Source organism: Procambarus clarkii, chromosome 2 (genome assembly GCF_040958095.1).
Source record: "Procambarus clarkii isolate CNS0578487 chromosome 2, FALCON_Pclarkii_2.0, whole genome shotgun sequence".
Taxonomy (NCBI): Eukaryota; Metazoa; Arthropoda; class Malacostraca; order Decapoda; family Cambaridae; genus Procambarus; species Procambarus clarkii.
In genome coordinates this window covers 41,398,236-41,415,841 of record NC_091151.1, presented here as the reverse complement: position 1 = coordinate 41,415,841, position 17,606 = coordinate 41,398,236, and the positions used below count along the sequence as shown (strand labels likewise).

The 17,606-nt window shown below is 36.6% G+C and overlaps 1 protein-coding gene across 6 annotated transcripts in view; it reads right to left on the bottom strand.

The window, feature by feature from the left end:
- Sbf (SET domain binding factor) overlaps positions 1–17,606 on the bottom strand; it is an 84,960-nt gene that overhangs the window by 13,709 nt on the left and 53,645 nt on the right. For 3 of the 6 annotated variants that reach the window (XM_045748671.2, XM_069324856.1, XM_069324862.1), the window contains 9 exons: positions 17,092–17,338; positions 16,343–16,536; positions 14,959–15,214; positions 6,867–7,125; positions 5,159–5,304; positions 3,878–4,013; positions 3,056–3,241; positions 2,601–2,817; positions 1,438–1,571 (listed from right to left, as the gene is read on the bottom strand). In XM_045748671.2, the coding sequence (XP_045604627.1) occupies positions 1,438–1,571; positions 2,601–2,817; positions 3,056–3,241; positions 3,878–4,013; positions 5,159–5,304; positions 6,867–7,125; positions 14,959–15,214; positions 16,343–16,536; positions 17,092–17,338 (1,775 nt within the window). Of the gene's footprint in view, positions 1–1,375; positions 1,572–2,600; positions 2,818–3,055; positions 3,242–3,877; positions 4,014–5,158; positions 5,305–6,866; positions 7,126–14,958; positions 15,215–16,342; positions 16,537–17,091; positions 17,339–17,606 lie in introns of all 6 variants that reach the window. The other 3 variants (XR_011228526.1, XM_069324849.1, XM_069324858.1) reach the window with 3 other exon arrangements.

The window sequence follows — 17,606 nt, the reverse complement described above, 5'->3', positions numbered from 1 at the left end:
GGGGGGGTGCTGCATGAAGGAGGGGTTGTGTTTCCAGTAGATATGGCTATGAAATAAAGTTGTGCCAAAAACAGGAGTAGGGAATGAAAATGTCATACAAAGATGTAGAGTGCAAGTCAGTAACTCCCCTGATTGAGGAGAGTGAACCAAGATGATTTAGTTATGATGAATGAATGGGTGACAATAAGTGGGGAGAGTGAGTGTTTAACTAAATTTAAGGGTACGAGAAGATAAAAACCAAGGTGACGGAGGAAAATCACCCTGCCCAGAAACAAGACTTGAGGATGCAAGGATGTGATGGAGAACAAAGCTAAGTCACAACAATTTGTGAAGAGGAAGAAAATATTTGTTATTACAACTCATGCCAAACACTGTACACCTAGCCTTAAGAAGTGGTGGGGTGCTGCTGCTGTAGATGATTTGCTGGAGTGTGTGGTGTTCATTTATCAGTGGTGCTATACAGAATAAGATAAAGTGAAATGACACGAATAATTGTTTAATATTTCTCTTTTATCTATACTGCCTCTTCTTCTTATGCATGTTATTGTGTACCAGCCTCATAAAAGTGAGAAATGGGGAATGATGATGAAAATAACAATAATAAAAGCTCAAGTAATAACACATGGTGAACAGATGCCAAAGGTCTCTGGTGTCAAATGACATCATGACAGACTCAGCAGGACATTTTAATTATTACAGAGCAGAACAGATTCTCTCCATAAAGATTGAAACATAGCTGTCAACTGCTTTCATGGAACTGGAGAGGTTACAGATCAAATGTTAAAAGATGTTTTAAACATTCAAAACACTGGAAATATATCCAGATAATGATTTAACTGCTACACAAGTGAGTAGTTACTACTTGCTTAAAATGTGAAATAATACCATAGGAAGAATAAGGATTGTCTCTGCAAGTACATATGGAAATCTAAAATCCCTAAAAATAGGAAAAGAAAAGAAAAGAGGCATCTACATAAAGAAAAAAGAACGAGACAAAAATATTGATTGATTATCAAATGCGGAGGAGAAAATTTAACTGGGAAGACAGTAGTGGGGTTTAGTGTAAACATAGCCAAAGTAAAGAACACAATTTTAGTGATTCTATGGATGTCTGAGACTAACTGGTCAATTATCTGACTCAGTGCAGAGAATAAGCGACAATACCATGGCTGAAAACAAACAACATAACCCATACATATAAAAAAAAAAAAAGAGGAATGCGATGCCATTTTGGTCCATCCTGGATTCTGGACCGTTGCAACTCAATAAGGGTCCAGGGTGAGACAAAACCTCACCACATTCCAGTCTTTTCATATGTATGGGTTGGGTTATATATCTAACAATAATTTGAAAGACAATTACAGAAATTCTATACCTATTAAGTCCATGCACATTTGCCAAAGTTAGTGGAACCATGCACCCACACTAAATACATACTGCTGAGTCACTTATTCTATCACCCATGTACAGGAAGTTGTGGAAGACTGTAGAGCGTCCACTCAGTTTTTCTATATAGTCAAATACAGACTGTCCGAGGTGACCTGATGATCCAGGTGATCCTAAACGGCCCCCTGAAAATTAAACATCCAATTAGATTTATAATATAATAAAATTTTTATATATATATATACAGTATATATATATATATACATATACACACACACATTATAAAGTGTAGCTCATCTGTTAAAACAAATGCCAAATAATTCATAAACAGGAAATCCTTCAACAGTTCTCAAGAAATTAAGTTTACTTGCATAAGAATTAACTAACTTGTACAAATCACAAGGGCCAGTTTGATTTTTTATTTGTAAAACTATAATTATCTTAATCTTATATAGCTACCAATGTAAACCTTTTTAATGCTACTACGGTATCATTTTACTATGTACAAAATACAGTACAGTAATGGTAAATTATCTCTCTTGTACCTATATTAAAAATTATTAAAAATTGTTTCTTCAACTTAATCTTCATAACATTTATATTTAGAGGAATGCTAATGGACCTAAATATAAATTAGCATTATATATATAATGCTAATTTATATTTAGTGGTGCTAAATATAAATGTTTTTGTAAGCTTGTTAGCTTAAATCAAATGACACCATTTTACTGGCCTACACTTAATCAGTTCTGACTGGATGGCTCCATCTAGTAATCTCTTGCTTTTCAACGGCTTCAGTTCTACTAATACATGTATCACCAGCTGTTTAAGGTGAACCTTAATGCAACACATTTTGTCTACTTCTCCAATACGCATTAGATCTGCATAAAACTAAACTAATATCTTCTCATTTTTATGGCTGCATGCTAAAAACAATAGGTTTAGTATTTCACCAGCTATATTGTTCAGCATTTAGGCCTTTTATAAAAGGTAGTTAGCTATATTATGTGCAAACTTCAAAACTGTATGAAAATTTTAAGACTATAAATTTAAAGTCTGAAATTTTAACAAGCTGGTTTCTAGTAAAGCAAAAAATTTAGTCGGCTGGTAAATTTATAGTGAGTTGGAAACCTAAAAAAAAGAAACTGGGCAGAGCTACTATTACTAGCAGACTTAATACAAGTAGATTGTCAGAGAAAAGCTAAGTTTAATACCTCCCGGATAAATATCATCATCCTGCGTTGCTTCCAGACCTTTATGATGCCGAGAGAGGGATCCCCGTTTGTCCTCTTCAGTCATAATTCCCAACTCGGCTCTCTCCAACTCAGAATCACTCAGGAAAGTGCGGAAACGTGCAGAAACATAGTGATAAGCCAAGAATCGGAGGTAGTACTCATTGAATTCAAAAGATAAGGGAAATTGGCGTTGAATCTGTTGGTAAAGATTATAGTTAGTAAGGAAGTGAAATGTAATACAAGCTAATGGCCACAGAATATGATTTTTCAAATTTGTTAACTGATATGTTCATACTTTAATTGTTTATCTGCCTATTCAATTTTCTAACCAAAATAAATATTATAAAGGAAAAGATTTAATTATACTCATTACTGTGCCATTGTATTACTGGCTGTGACAACAGGAGGATGACAACTATCAACTGATTTCTTACCTGGTGCACAGCATCAAGAAATTGTAAAAAGATGGGAGCAAATCCACTAGCTTGGGATCCTTGAAGGAGATTTGATCGGTGGTTGAATCTGTGACCAAAAGCTAGCCATTCCTTCTCCACCAAAACTCGAAATCCCTCAATAGTTCGGTAGTATGGGTCAAGGCACAGCTGGGCTATGCTAGTAACCTGAAAAGTATACAGAATTTAAAAATGTACGATTGCTTAACACATTACAAAAACCTATACTGTACAGGACTATAGCATAAATGTAAGTCGTCATTCTTCATAAAACATTACTGCAAGAACAACAAAATATTACAAATACCTACCAGTCTAACACACACAAAATGAGGCTTGAAACAAGATCCTTAAAAATAATATACACAATTGTGTATAGACATTACCAAATATAAATTTGATAATTAAAATAACTAGGTTGTATAAAACCACTACATATAGCCCTGACAGATAATGTGATTTATTCACCGCTTGTATTCCACTCTACTTGGCCACAATAAACACTAAACACATGGGTTCAATCCCAAGTAAGAACAAAGAGTTGGGGCACATTTCCTTTTACCTTATAGGCACATGGGAGTTAGGCAACTGTAGTGGGTTGCATGCTGGGGTAGGTCATTAGTAGGCTTAGCAGGATCTCAAGATGCCTACGTACAGGTTTCCTGTTCCCATCAATGGGAATTATTATTCTCCATAAACAATTTAACTGTACAAGGTGTGGTGGTGAAGAGTCATGGTAATAAGAGATAGTGAACAAAAGAAATCATTTTTCAGATACAAAAACGTAAAAAAAATTGTCCTTACTTGAGCAGTAAAGTCCCACCCATCCTCCAGTAGCACCATAACGGATGCACCAAGCAGGTCTATAAGGTCAACTATGGCCCCAGAAACCTGCAGTAGAGATTCTAGTTGGTTCAGCCACTCGCTGTTCTCAATTGCCCTGCAATACATAAACAAAATCTTAAGATATTGCCTTAATTCCTCCTTCACACCATATATGTTTCCGGTCACATGCTTTTCCATCCAGCTCACAAACTGCCATGAGCAGAATTATCCAAAGATGATTTGCCTCATTAGCCTTTAATCTTAACATTTAATGGGGTTTATATAAATCATCTAGCCACCCCACCAATTCCCTAGCCCCCCCAGCCAATGTACTGACAACCCAACATAACACACATACACAAACAAACAACACACACACACGTCAACCCGTGGTGGACAGGCCACCGAACTTTCAAACCTCCTCTCTCTCTACACCCACATCCTCTTTCTGAATTTTATCTCCCCATCCCTCTACCTCTCATCCCCCATCCTTTCCAATCCCTTTGGACATCAAAGCTAAAGCACCAATCTCCCAAACCAATAAATGCCGATCAGTATGCCTCTCCATCAACCCAATTGTGCTAATGATTGGTAATACCACTGCTTGGCCTTAGGCATAAAATCCCACCCACTCCCTGTACCAGCTGCACTATTGGACATCACAGTAGTTCCGGTGTTTGACTTTCGGCTAAATATGTCCCTGCCAATCCAATTACACTAACATATTAGTGCCAGTGATTGGCCTTGTTTCAATAACCTCCCCCACCCAACTTCCAAACTATGCCAATTGATAGTTCCAATGTTTGGCATTAAGCCTAAAGTATATCTTATTCTCTATAAAGTATATCACATTCCCCTAAAGTTTATCATATCCCCCTAATGCCTATCATATCCCCTTAAAGCTTATCATATTCCCATGCATGTTATCATATCCCCTACAGGTTATCATATCCCCCTACAGGTTATCATATCCCCCTACAGGTTATCATATCTCCCCTAAAATTTATCATACCCCCTAAAGCTTAATGTATCCCTCCTAAAGCTTATCATATCCCTTCTAAAGGTTATCATACCCCTCCTAAAGTTCATCATATTCTTTGTAAAGCACATCACATTCCCATTCTACCCAAGAAACCTTCATGAACAGTATGAAAAAATGGAAAACAATCAGAAGAAATAGCCCAAATCAACTTCCCTGCCTTGTTCCTATCCTTTTGAGTTCATCAGATATTGTTGAAGTCAAATGGATCAAAATTTTACCTGAAAAAGGACTGTTCTTGCTCAGCAGTTGGGGAAGAAGGTATGCAGGCTCTCATCAACTTCTTAAATGAAGATTTGATCTGTCGTACCTCGGTGAAGTCTACTGGGATGAACTCAGTTTTATGGTAAGCATCCGTCTTGATGCCCTAGTAGACCACGGGGGTATAATTTACTGCACTTTGTTGCTGTATACAACAACTTAAATAACAAATTAAAGTGATAATGCACTGTATATTTAACAGTTTAAGACAGGTGGGCGATACTTTGAATGTCTTAACACTTTTCTTATCTTACCAGACAATAGACAATAAATTATTAGAAGCCAATTGAATAAACATCTTGCTTATAAACTAAAACAATAAGGCTCAGAATAAGGAAGCCTATAAAATTGTATTAGTAAATTGATACCTCACTATCTGGTATTTGAGTGTACTACTGAATCAATTTATCATTCAGACTATACCATATTTACCCAAGTACTTTAGTGCGCACTTAAAAACAAAAAAAATTAACTTCATAAAGTAGAAAGCTAAGATATGTGTAACGAAAATTCTCAACATCAACTCTTCCTCCATCTCTCACTAGGTATCTCTGCCTACCATCAAAACATTACCACTACGGGTCTCCACCACCACCACCACCACGCTCACATAAAGCATAGGTAAAAAGAGTACATTAAGTTTGACAATACTGTACACGTAATAAACTTTTATTCCTTTTTTATTATACTATTTCATAAACTTTAATTTACCATGAAACTCTGTATGCTTATATATAATAAAAACTATTAAACCATTCAAAGAAATAGCCACAATAACGTGGCTGAACACAAGTAGGTTCACCCACACACGTGAAATATGAAAGTGATGTTATTTCAGCCTGTTCTAGACCCTTTTTAAGCCATAACTAATAATTGTCCAGGATGGTCCAAAACTTTGTTGCACTAATTTCATGGGTGTCAGTTTGTTAACGAGTTAAAATAGTTTCCCACAAATATAATATTGATGGAAAGTGTTTAACTTAATGACTCGATTTCAAATTGCACCTTAGAATTGGTGGTCCACGCATTTTTGCATGCAATATATCCAAACAAAATCAGAGTCTTAGAATTACAAGCGCCTTGTACTTAGCCAAATATGGTGTAGATCATTAGCAAGATTCCCCTCAATTGCAAATGCTTAATATTTTAACTTAATTCTTATATGCATGAAAAGATAAATAAAGTCTCTGTATAAATCATCACATTACTGATAAAGAAAATGCTATGAAATTTCATGCTCCTTTCTAGTCAATAGCATAATAATGGATTACAATTTTATTTTTAAAATTGATTTTGTCAGAGCTTGAGACATGGCAAACAGGTAAGCTGATAAATATCAGATAAGACAAATGAAATTCAAATTGAAAAAATATTTTCATATTCAGTACAGTATTTCATAATTGCAAGCTCTCGAGAAAAGATTTACACCTGACCAGTTCTTTAAATGATTAAATATGATTCACAATTTACACAATGAAGACTAATTTTAAATCAAACTTCTCTTCCTACATGAAACATCATATATTACTAACATTTGAAATGAGGTAAAGATCACAGCTTGGATTAAAAATAATATATGCCACTATTTACTCAGAAAAACACAACTGCTTATTATTTACATTGATCAAAATAATGTGTTAGAAAAAAAGATAGTTTTAATGAACATACCTTAATTTGTGTCTTTTCACCAAAAACATAGAGAGCAGCCTTGTGGAAGGATTGTACTGCTTCAGAACCAGTGTCAGAAGAATCAACAGAGAGTCTTGGCCCCGTGCTGATGCTGGAACGAAGGGCAGTGGTGGTTGTAGGGTAGTGGCGGAGGGTCCCGAGGGTCCCTCCAGCCCCACCACCGGACAGGACACCCAGACGTGACCCACGTATGGAGCCCCACCGCCCCATCCTGCCAGTACCCTTGCCCCCGCTTGTCCTGATAAAACGGGCAGGGGGGAAGGTCAGTACGTACAACAGCAGGCCACCTGGAGACCTGACTGAGTGACTGGCTGCCCGGATGTGAGGAGGTGAGGTAAGAAGAGAAGAATGTGGCAGGGCATGCTGCTATAGATTTTTGGAAAACAGATGATTATGAGAAGAGTAAGATGTCTAAGACAGACAAAAGTATGTGCAGAAATGTACACATTTATAGGGAAAAGCAGAAATATCCTTTACAAATACATACAGCAGAGCATTTATCTTAAATCCTCGAGTCTTTAGGCCACCCTCTGTGAAAGCAAAAGCAAAATAGCAAAAGCTAATATAGCCACAGCTTCAGAAATTTGCCATAAGGTAATCTTAAAAATAAAAATAAAAAAATTATGAAATAATTTAAATACCCTGTATGACAACAGAGAAAGTCACAGGTTGTGGAGTTGGCTGTTCATGTTAAGTGTATCTTGTATCTAGGTATCACTTTAAAAATACTGTATTGATGTGGCACCTGTTCACTGTACGACACTGTTACGTGCATGACTAATTTAATCAAACTGAGGCCTTAACGTGGCATGTGACCTGGGCCATGATTCATGAAACATTTGTGTGTCTAACTATGAGATCTGTATTTCTTACCTCAATCATGGCAGTTTATACTGCATTTATTAAACATATCTTCAGCCAGAGATTATTTGTATTATGGATGACCTTGTAGCACACTGTAACTGGCAAACTATATACAGATTAAGCTGCCATGATCGAGGTAACAGGTACCAATCTTGCAAGGGGGACACATAAGTGCACCGTGAAGCATGGCCCAATTCTATGATTAACAGTCCAATCCATCTCCAGAACTAAGCCCAAGTCTCAAAAGCTGCAGTTGCAGAGCATTATCCCTTACATCATGCAATCCTCATTAGAAATTTAAATAACCACCAAAATATTTACAAAGAGGAAATAACAGTTTAAGAAAAGCCAGAGATATAAATACAGATGAAATTAAAGAGTTGGCAATAAAACAATGACGATGAATAATGACACACTTGACCCTACGACCGACCCTCGTTGCAACCATCAGATTTATATGGCCATTTTCGAAGGTCATGCGATATAATGCCAGCTGAATTTTCAATCACTTTTGCAAACTTTCACATATAAAAGTAAGGATTAATGTTATATTTTTAATAAACAATAAAACATTGAAAAATAACGACAAGCACAGACTATAAACACTTTCTTTAACCAAAATTTTACATTTTTAAATGAACAAATTTTTTACCACATACTTTAGTTTCTTTCCAGTTACACGAAACAAAAATATTTGAATTACTTGCACTTATTTCCTATTACATTTTGATAAACTACTTTCCGATTTTTGTTTGAACTTTCAATTTTCATCTTATTTGATGATGCTCTAATGAATGGGTGCTACTAACTCCATCTATAAATAACAAATCACAGTAAGGGGGTAAAAACAAATCCCTGAATAAAGAAAGCTGTTTTAACCACTGCACTGCGCAAAGCGCCTTTAGGCGCTCAGAGAGTTGTGCTTTTTGTTTTTTAATTTGGCTATATTTTAATGTTTTTTAATGTTTTCATTACTATTTGTGTTTTGAAATGGAAATATTTGACTTTGGAAACATTTTGACATTAAATTTACCTGAACATTTGTAAAAATAACAAAAATATGTCCTTGTCAATTGCACCAAGACGTTTTTGCCGAAAATAGGTGAGCAGTGCAAGGGTTAAGCATAAATGGTCATACTAGAACAATGGGGTGACTTCCGAGGTATTTTTGTAATAAAGCTACGTATTCCATGGTCGGGTTAAGTTAAAAAATGTAAATTATTAGTCAAACGCTTTACCCTCTATTAGAAGTACTGTAATTAAACAACGGTCCACCATAATCCCACACGTAACAATGTTTGAAAAATCTAATCTTCTTAAGATATGACAGCTGAAAGCTCTATTACTCAATCTTTTTTCTTTTATAATTCTGATATCTTGTTCCCTCTAGGAATTTCACTTTCTTAAGGGTTAGCCTCAAATAGAATCTTATCATTTAAATCTAAATTTCTTTTAAGTGGTGAAATGATACCAAAACAGTCTGCCAATGCATTTTGTACACCAGACTGTATGGACAGGTATCATATAATGAAACAGTGGCTAGTTGCACTGAAGAACAACAATATGAAGAAAGAATGAGGCCTGCTTAAACAAACACCTACAAGTGAAGACCTAAAGAGCATAAACAAGGAGATGAAAACACAAACTGGAAATACACTACCCAGTGCATTATGGTTCATTCAGCCAAGGCAGTAAAAGCACAAATAGAAGAAATGAAAAGTTTGATGAATAGTTAGGAAGAGAATGAGTACTGAGTAGACACACAACATGAAAATGAACATGGAGCAGACTACCAAGGTACAGTGGTGTGAGTAGAGAGTGATGTGCACTGTGGTAAAAGTGGAGAGTGATATGCACTGTGGTGTGAGTGGAGGCAGTGCAATGGAGTGCTATGTTTAACTTCTAATTACCCGCTGAAAGTATGTGTAATTACCTAAATGTGTGTGTGGATGTAATTATCTAAGTGCAGTTACAGGATAAGAGCTATGCTCGTGGTGTCCCGTCTTCCCAACACTCTGTCATATGACGCTTTGAAAGTACCGACGGTTTGGACTCTACCATCTCCTCACCTAACTTCTTCTAACCATCTACCACTCTGTTTACCAAAGTGAATTTCTTAGATTTCTTCTGCATCTTTGTTTAGTTAGTTTAAATCTATGACCTCTCGTTCTTGAAGTTCCAGGTCTCAGGAAGTCTTCCCTATCAATTTTATCGATTCCTGTTACTATCTTGTACATAGTGATCATATCGCCTCTTACTTCTATCTTCTAGTTTTGGCATTTTTAATACCTCTACCCTCTCCTCATAGCTCTTGTCCTTCAGTTCTGGGAGCCACTTAGTGGCATGTGCATGCGTACATGCGTGCGTGCGTGTGTGTAATTTGGCCAAGTGTAGTTACACGATGTTAGAGAAGCTCCTGGTGTGTCATCTTCAATATAAATATTTTTCATACAAATTTTTGAAGCTTCAAATGGTTTTAGTATACAATACTCATTAATTTATTTCATCCATCTATCAATATTTACAAAACAAAATTTTTGCACTTTTTTTTTAGTGGCGGAAAGGGGGGGGGGGGGGGCCTTAGGTGTCATAATTTCATATGTAATCTTTTGTTCACAATGTTGAGATTTACAAAAAATCCCCATTAATTCTTATTTAATTTGTGTGATAATTTTGTACATGATCATATCGCATTTTTATGTATAATGTACTGTACCTGTACTAGTTTTGGCATATCTAGTGTCTCCAGCCTCTCCTTACACCACCAACTTATTAAAGCCTGCAAGACATTTAGTCTTTGCAAGTCTTCCCGTTTAATCTGTGCACATGTTTTTTAGAGAGATGTTGACTATACAACAGCTACATATTCTAGATAAGTTGTTATTAAATAATGTTGTGAACAATATTTCAAATATTTCTCCACCCATTTAGGCCCAACCACTGGGGCTGGACAATAGAGCGACGGTCTTGCTTCGTGCAGGTTGGTGTTCAATCCCCGACCGTCCAAATGGATGGCCCCCATTCCTTCCCCACCTTGTCCCATCCCAAATTTTCATCCTAACTTCTTCCAAGTGCTATATAGTCATAATAGCTTGGCAATTTCCCCTGATAATTCCCTTCCCCAACACAATTATTAGAAGGGAATTTTGAAACTGGCCACAGTAGTGACAATCCAGATCACTCAAGGTCTCTATACTTGCCCAAGTTCTTTTAGTCTTTCCCCAAGAGTTGTGAGCTGAATATGGCCTGGCTAATCCGAAATACTTTTACTCCTATGCAAAATCAAGATAAAAAACCACATCTAGTATCGGGCCCCTGCAAAAGGGAGATGAAACTTTTACTAATGACAACAAAGAAATGAGCGAGATACTGAGGAAGCAGTACAACACTGTTTTCAGCGAGGACTAACCACACTAAAGATTGAAAACCCAAATGAATTTTTCATGGTTATGATACCAACATCAAAACATAAATCAGATGTCACCCTATCCCCATTGGATTTTGAAGAAGCCATAAACAGTATGCCTATGCACTCTGCACCAGGCCCTGATTCTTGGAACTCCATATTCATCGAAAACTGTAAAAAACTACTATCGCAGGCCCTTCACAATCTTTGGAGACAAAGCCTAGATACTGGCGTTATCCCTGACATACTAAAAACAGCAGAGATAGCACCACTCCATAAAGGAGGTAATAAGGCAGAGGCAAAAAATTACAGACCGATAGCACTAACATCGCACATCATAAAAATCTTTGAGAGTGCTAAGAAGTAAGATCACAAAATACATGGAATCACAGCATTTCCATAACCCTGGACAACATGGTTTCAGAACAGGGTGCTCTTGCCTGTCACAGTTGCTAAACCACTATGACATGGCATTAGATGCCATGGAAGACAAACAAACTGCTGATGTAATTTACACAAATTTTGCAAAAGCCTTTGACAAATGTGACCATGGTGTTATTGCACATAAAATGCGTTCAAAAGGAATTACCGGAAAAATAGGCAGATGGATTTACAATTTCCTGACTAACAAAACCCAATGTGTAATAGTCAATAAAATAAAACCCAGTCCATCAACCGTGAAAAGCTCAGTCCCCCAGGGTACTGTGCTTGCTCCGGTACTTTTTCTCATCCTCATATCGGACACAGACAGGTACTATATTATCCTTTGCAGATGACAATAGGATTTTCATGAGAGTAGACAACAGAGAGGACACGGTAAACCTCCAATCAGACATAAATCAGGTCTTTCTATGGACTACAGAAAATAATATGGTGCTTAACGAAGATAAGTTCCAGCTCATGTGCTACAGGAGAAATTGCTGACCTGGAGAGCATGCAGAGATCCTTTACTACTAAAATCCACTCATTAAAACATCTAAACTACTGGGACTGACTAAAGAGCCTAAATCTGTATTCTCCTGAGCGCAGGCGGGAGATACATAATAATTTATTCGTGGAAAATATTAGAGGAACTAGTCCCAAACCTGCATACAGAAATAACATCACATGAGACCAGGAGGCATGGCAGGATGTGCAGAATACCCCAGTTGAAAAGCAGAGGTGCAACAGGTACTCTGAGAGAGAACTATCAACATCAGAGACCTGAGACTGTTCAACATGCTTCCACTACACATAAGGGGCATAACTGGCCGACCCCTCACAGTGTTTAAGAACTGGATAAGCACCTCCAAAGGATACCCGATCAACCACGCTGTGATTCGTTCATCAGGCTGCGAGCAGCCGCGTCCAACAGCCTGGTTGACCAGTCCAGCAACCAGTCCAGGAGGCCTGGGTCGACGACCGGGCTGCGGGGACCCTAAGCCCCAGAAGCACCTTAAGGTAACCTCAAGGTAAGGTGGTTTCCCATATATCACTTTCCATAAGTGGCAGTTGTCCACACTGATGGGATTGTTATTCAGAATTCCCCTGCATTATTTTATTTTTCAAAATTAACTAAATTTTCAATGTAGCCTGTAATTATCTGGAAATGATTATGCTATTACTCGTACTTTCTGGCAAGTCATCTACATGAATTGGGAACAAGAGCAAGGCGAGTACAGAGCCTTGTAGGACCCCATTAATGACGTCCCTAAGCACAGTTTTCCTTGTACAGTATCACTGTTTGCCCTTTTACTAAAATAAAGGAAATAGTTTCTTGTGTTACTAATATGCTTGTGTTTTGTAAGTGTATGAGTACACAAGTACAATGTCTTTTGGTATAAGCCCTAAACGTCAAAGAATTGGGAAAAAACATAGAAGCTCCACTGACAACACTAAAGAAGAACGGCAAAGCCGATATTTTAGTAATTGCTTGAAAGTTAAAATGGGTAAAAAAAAATAACGTAGTTTGTGATGAACCAAGTCACTCCTAAATATTAATGCTCTTTAAGTGGTTTTATGCTAGAATATGTTTATGAAAAAAAAAAAAGTTCAAGCAGTCACTATTAATGTGAAACATTGGCAGTAGTGCAAAAGAATGATGACCTGAGCTAGTGATAAAAATATTCTGCAAAACCTTGCTTTAAAGAATATACAAATGTAAATTCTGTTTAACACAAAACTACAAATTAAAGCTTATCTTTAAACTGCACAGTTGGTGCAAATTCATCAAGTAAACTCTTTATTACACAACTAAACTTTTGTATAATGTTACATAAATAATATTTCTATATCAGTCTAGGAGCAAACACCAAAAAGCATTTGCAAAGAACAATGCCAAACAAAACAAGCACAAATGCAATCACTATGCAAGGTTCTACAGAAAACGTTTACCTCATAATATTCATGCTAATGCCAAACTAATACAGAGTGCATGCTATTAGGTTAGTGAACTGTACAAATCTGAGTTAGTAGTGTCGTTTAGCAGCAATCGTTACAAAAAGGTCATACTGAATCCAAAGATGTTACAACTTAAAATATGGCATGCAAGTTATGAACCTGATACTGTTCATAATGAGTTTGGCGGCTCCCCCTGATGCTGCAACTTAAATATCAACCGAAATTTTATATTCTTCCTTTATGACATTCTAGAAAATTATGTCTCTGAACTGAATAAGCAAAACATAGAAATAGATTTTACCGACACATAAGTACAGTACTATATACTTTTCACCTTTACACCACGTATTGAAGTCATGAAACACACAAGTGAAGATAACGTTACAGAACCCTATTCTTAAGTGATCCATCAACAGCAAGAATGGAAAACAAATGCAAGGCAATTTCCAGTTGCACTGCAATCAGATGTAAATTGAATTCTGGCAAAATTCTTTGCTTCACACAATATGTAGATGACAGCTGGTAAGTTGAATTCAGGGATAGTAAATGAGATCAAATTTAAGGAAGAGCAAGCATGTGAAGAGGATGATTTGTCACATCACTGAGAGCTTGAGGAACAAGTCAGATAAAAGCCAATACTCAGTCAGTGCTCTACAATCAGGTTAGTCTGTAAGACTGTGTACAGTACAGGTCAAAATTAGTAAACGTGCTAAATTTAATATGTATATAAGTATATAAACAAGCAATGGATAAGTATATTATATTACACTGAAGCAAAGACACTTACAAGCTTTAATTCCACTGCACAACTTGCAAAACTGAAAATTATAATTACAAAAACAAAACAAAAAAAATACTACCTTCATGCACCATGCTCTTTACAATTGCAAAAGTATCAAGTAGCATTGCACTGCTGTATACTGTCACAACTCGCTTTCAGCTTTACAATTAAGGGCAAAGCTATAATGAATTTTGTAATGGCTATAATTCACTTATGAGCCATGTACTGTACCTGTTAATCTAACATGGCTCTTAAGTGATATTTACTGGAAATGCCTGATAGATTTACCCTTGATTGCTAAAGACTAACTAGTTATGCAAGGCTGGACGATCTTCAAATTCTGCATTACACGACTGTGATGCCACTCACCACATAGAAGAAAATAAAACATTCTCGCAGAGATAAAAGATTATTTAAATGAGTGGCATCACATGAATATGCAGTTTTTGTAATTCAGGTAACATTAGTTATTGTTAGAAGTCTAATAGTACACACTTACTCTGTCGTGTTGAGAAGAGAAGCAGGAGTGTTATGGCGGTACTACTCGAGCATGTATGGATGAGTCCACACAAATATCTCAGAGGGTTAAACATGTCCGTATGTCTCCACGATTTTGTCACCACACCTTTCAGATAACTTACCGTAACGTGTTCATGGCCTTCGAAAGGGGGTTTGTTTTCCTGCAAACTTCAGGTGTGAGTGTAGGGTAAGTAGGATGATATGGGGGAACTTCTAAGGTTGGGCCCCCTGCTGCCAGCACCAAGGAGTTTATGGAGAGGGTGGAATCTGTAAGTCGCCACGAGGAACCATCTCGGAGAACTGACACGGGTGTTGACTGAACTACTGAAGCTAAGTATTTCTCTTGTTCAACTGAGTGTGACACTTCACTAGTATTGCCTGGAAATATATATATTTTTAAAATAAACCTTTAATATAGTCCCTGTATTACTTATGTGTGCATGTATACACCTTACACAGCATTCAGTACTGTCATTTTTTAATGAATCTTGAAAAAGATAATTACTGTACATGCTAAAATTACTCTAATCATTTTCATATCCAGACATTTTATTATGACTAAGCCCTGCCAGTTCCATATTAATGTTATACACATATTCAACCACGACAACCAATGAACAATGAAATTTGAGTGCAATTTTTTGTTTTTACATGTTATGTAAAGATAAAGAGATGTCAGAAATTAATTCAGTTTTGAAAGGCATGTGGATTAATTAACATTTTCCCCGAGAACCAGCGCTTCACCAGAATACATACCTACAAATAACCTTCGCACGCATATATGAATTTAGCGAGGGCACTGATCTTTACAGCAATACCGAAAACAATAAGGAAATGGTAAAAATATGGAGGGGAAACCAAAGCTAAGGAATTGAATCTCTGTTCTACTAATACAGCTAAGGAGGATTAGAATGGAAATACAAGGCCAGTGATTTGTGTACGTGTGTAGTGTAGCTTTAACACTAGGCAATTAGTCTTAAAGAAACTCTAATTAGCAGCAGAAAAAGGGGGCTAAATTTGTTTCAAGTTATTTTGCCACGTTTTGAAATATGGTAATTTCAAGAGGTTTGTGAATTATGATATGGAAAATGACTATATAAACAAGTTAAGGTCAGTCCAAGATTAATGAATTGGGGGAGAAAGACCTATAAAAAAAAAACCTCGAAATCAAGGCTGGAAGATATTTTTCTCATAAGCGATAGATTCTTTGTATTTGTGATGCCTCCAGACAGTAATGAGGACTCAAAGACATGCCTAGGAAGAACAAAAAAATTTGCTTTACGAAACCAAAGTTAACTAGCTACCTAGTTTGAAGTGCATGCTGTAAATGGATTACAGTACATATTTGAAGTAAATCTTTATTTGTTTTCATTTTCCTAACTGTTCTGCTTTATTGTGAAAGTATCAACGTTAACTGAAGACATACAAAAGATAGTTACGATAAAGTCTAGAACTTTGATACAAAAATGCATTCTGCCTTGCATCTGAACAAATATTGCACAATACCTGTGTTTGTTGACGGTCCTATGAGCATGCTCCTAACACCCATGCCATGAAAGCCAGCCCCTCTCAAAAGTAAAGCTTTTGTACGAGGGTGTCGCCAAGTGATGACTGGTAAACGGTTGTGGCGGTAGCAACGAGCAAGCCGATGAAGACTATCGTCACCAGTAATGGACGGCACGGAGAGTAGGGCTGGGTAGCTGTACGAAGAGAGATAACAAATGTAAGAATTTTACTTATTTCATCCACAACTTTACTAATTTCATGCTAATTTTCACTTACTAACTTTCATTCATGGAAAAAGTTTTCGAATCAAGTACTTTGATTCAAATGTATCAAATACTTTCCATGAATGAAATGCTATTCTCTTATTTTTTTCACATACAGAATTAGAACACGTGCTCCTCCATTTTGCCAAAATTAAAATCACCGTGTTCAACCTGCTTAAGTTTCTCGCAATAATCTAAATGTACAATGCATACATCACAAAACTGTCAGCCGTTCCAAAGAGTCCTTGGAAGATGGGACACCATGAGCAATAGCTCTTGTCCTGGAACACTTAGGCAATTACATTTAGGTAACTACTACTCAACAGGTTAAATTCTGTTAAATTCAGTTAAATTCTTAAATTAAGAAACTTAAATTCTTAAGTTTCTCATCTTCTCCTGACAATTCAGTTAATAGTGGCAGACAAAAACCCCCCTCCAATTTATTCTTAATTATGCTTTACAAGTGAATAACAATATAGTACCAACCTTCTGCATATCTGATAACTGATATTGCAGGATGTAACTCTAAATTCAGATTTAGTTCTTGGTGGCACTGTAGTGGCATTACTTCCAAGACTGCCAAGACCAAGACGCATGTAATCTTTGTGATAGCTGCGTTCAGACAGTTTTTCCAGCGTTTTATTATCTACCTCCCGAAGTCCAACCAACCCAGCTACAGACAGTTGCCCAGTTGATCCGTTGCTTAAACCAGATGCTTCTAGCTCATCTACAACTGTTGACAATGAATGGCCATTAAATAGAGCATATACATATATACTCTGAGGAAAAAATTTATACATTTATTAATAATGAAATAAAATACAATGAGTAAAGCAATCTACAACATCAACTCTGGCACTGGAAAAGAATCAAGCGCAATAAAATCTGCGATAAAAATATACAGTCTCTCATACTGTCCCTGACCAGTACAAAAGTAAGAAATATTCCCATTATTCTTATAATACTGACAGTATTATGCAAACAAGAGTACAGCAGTGGAA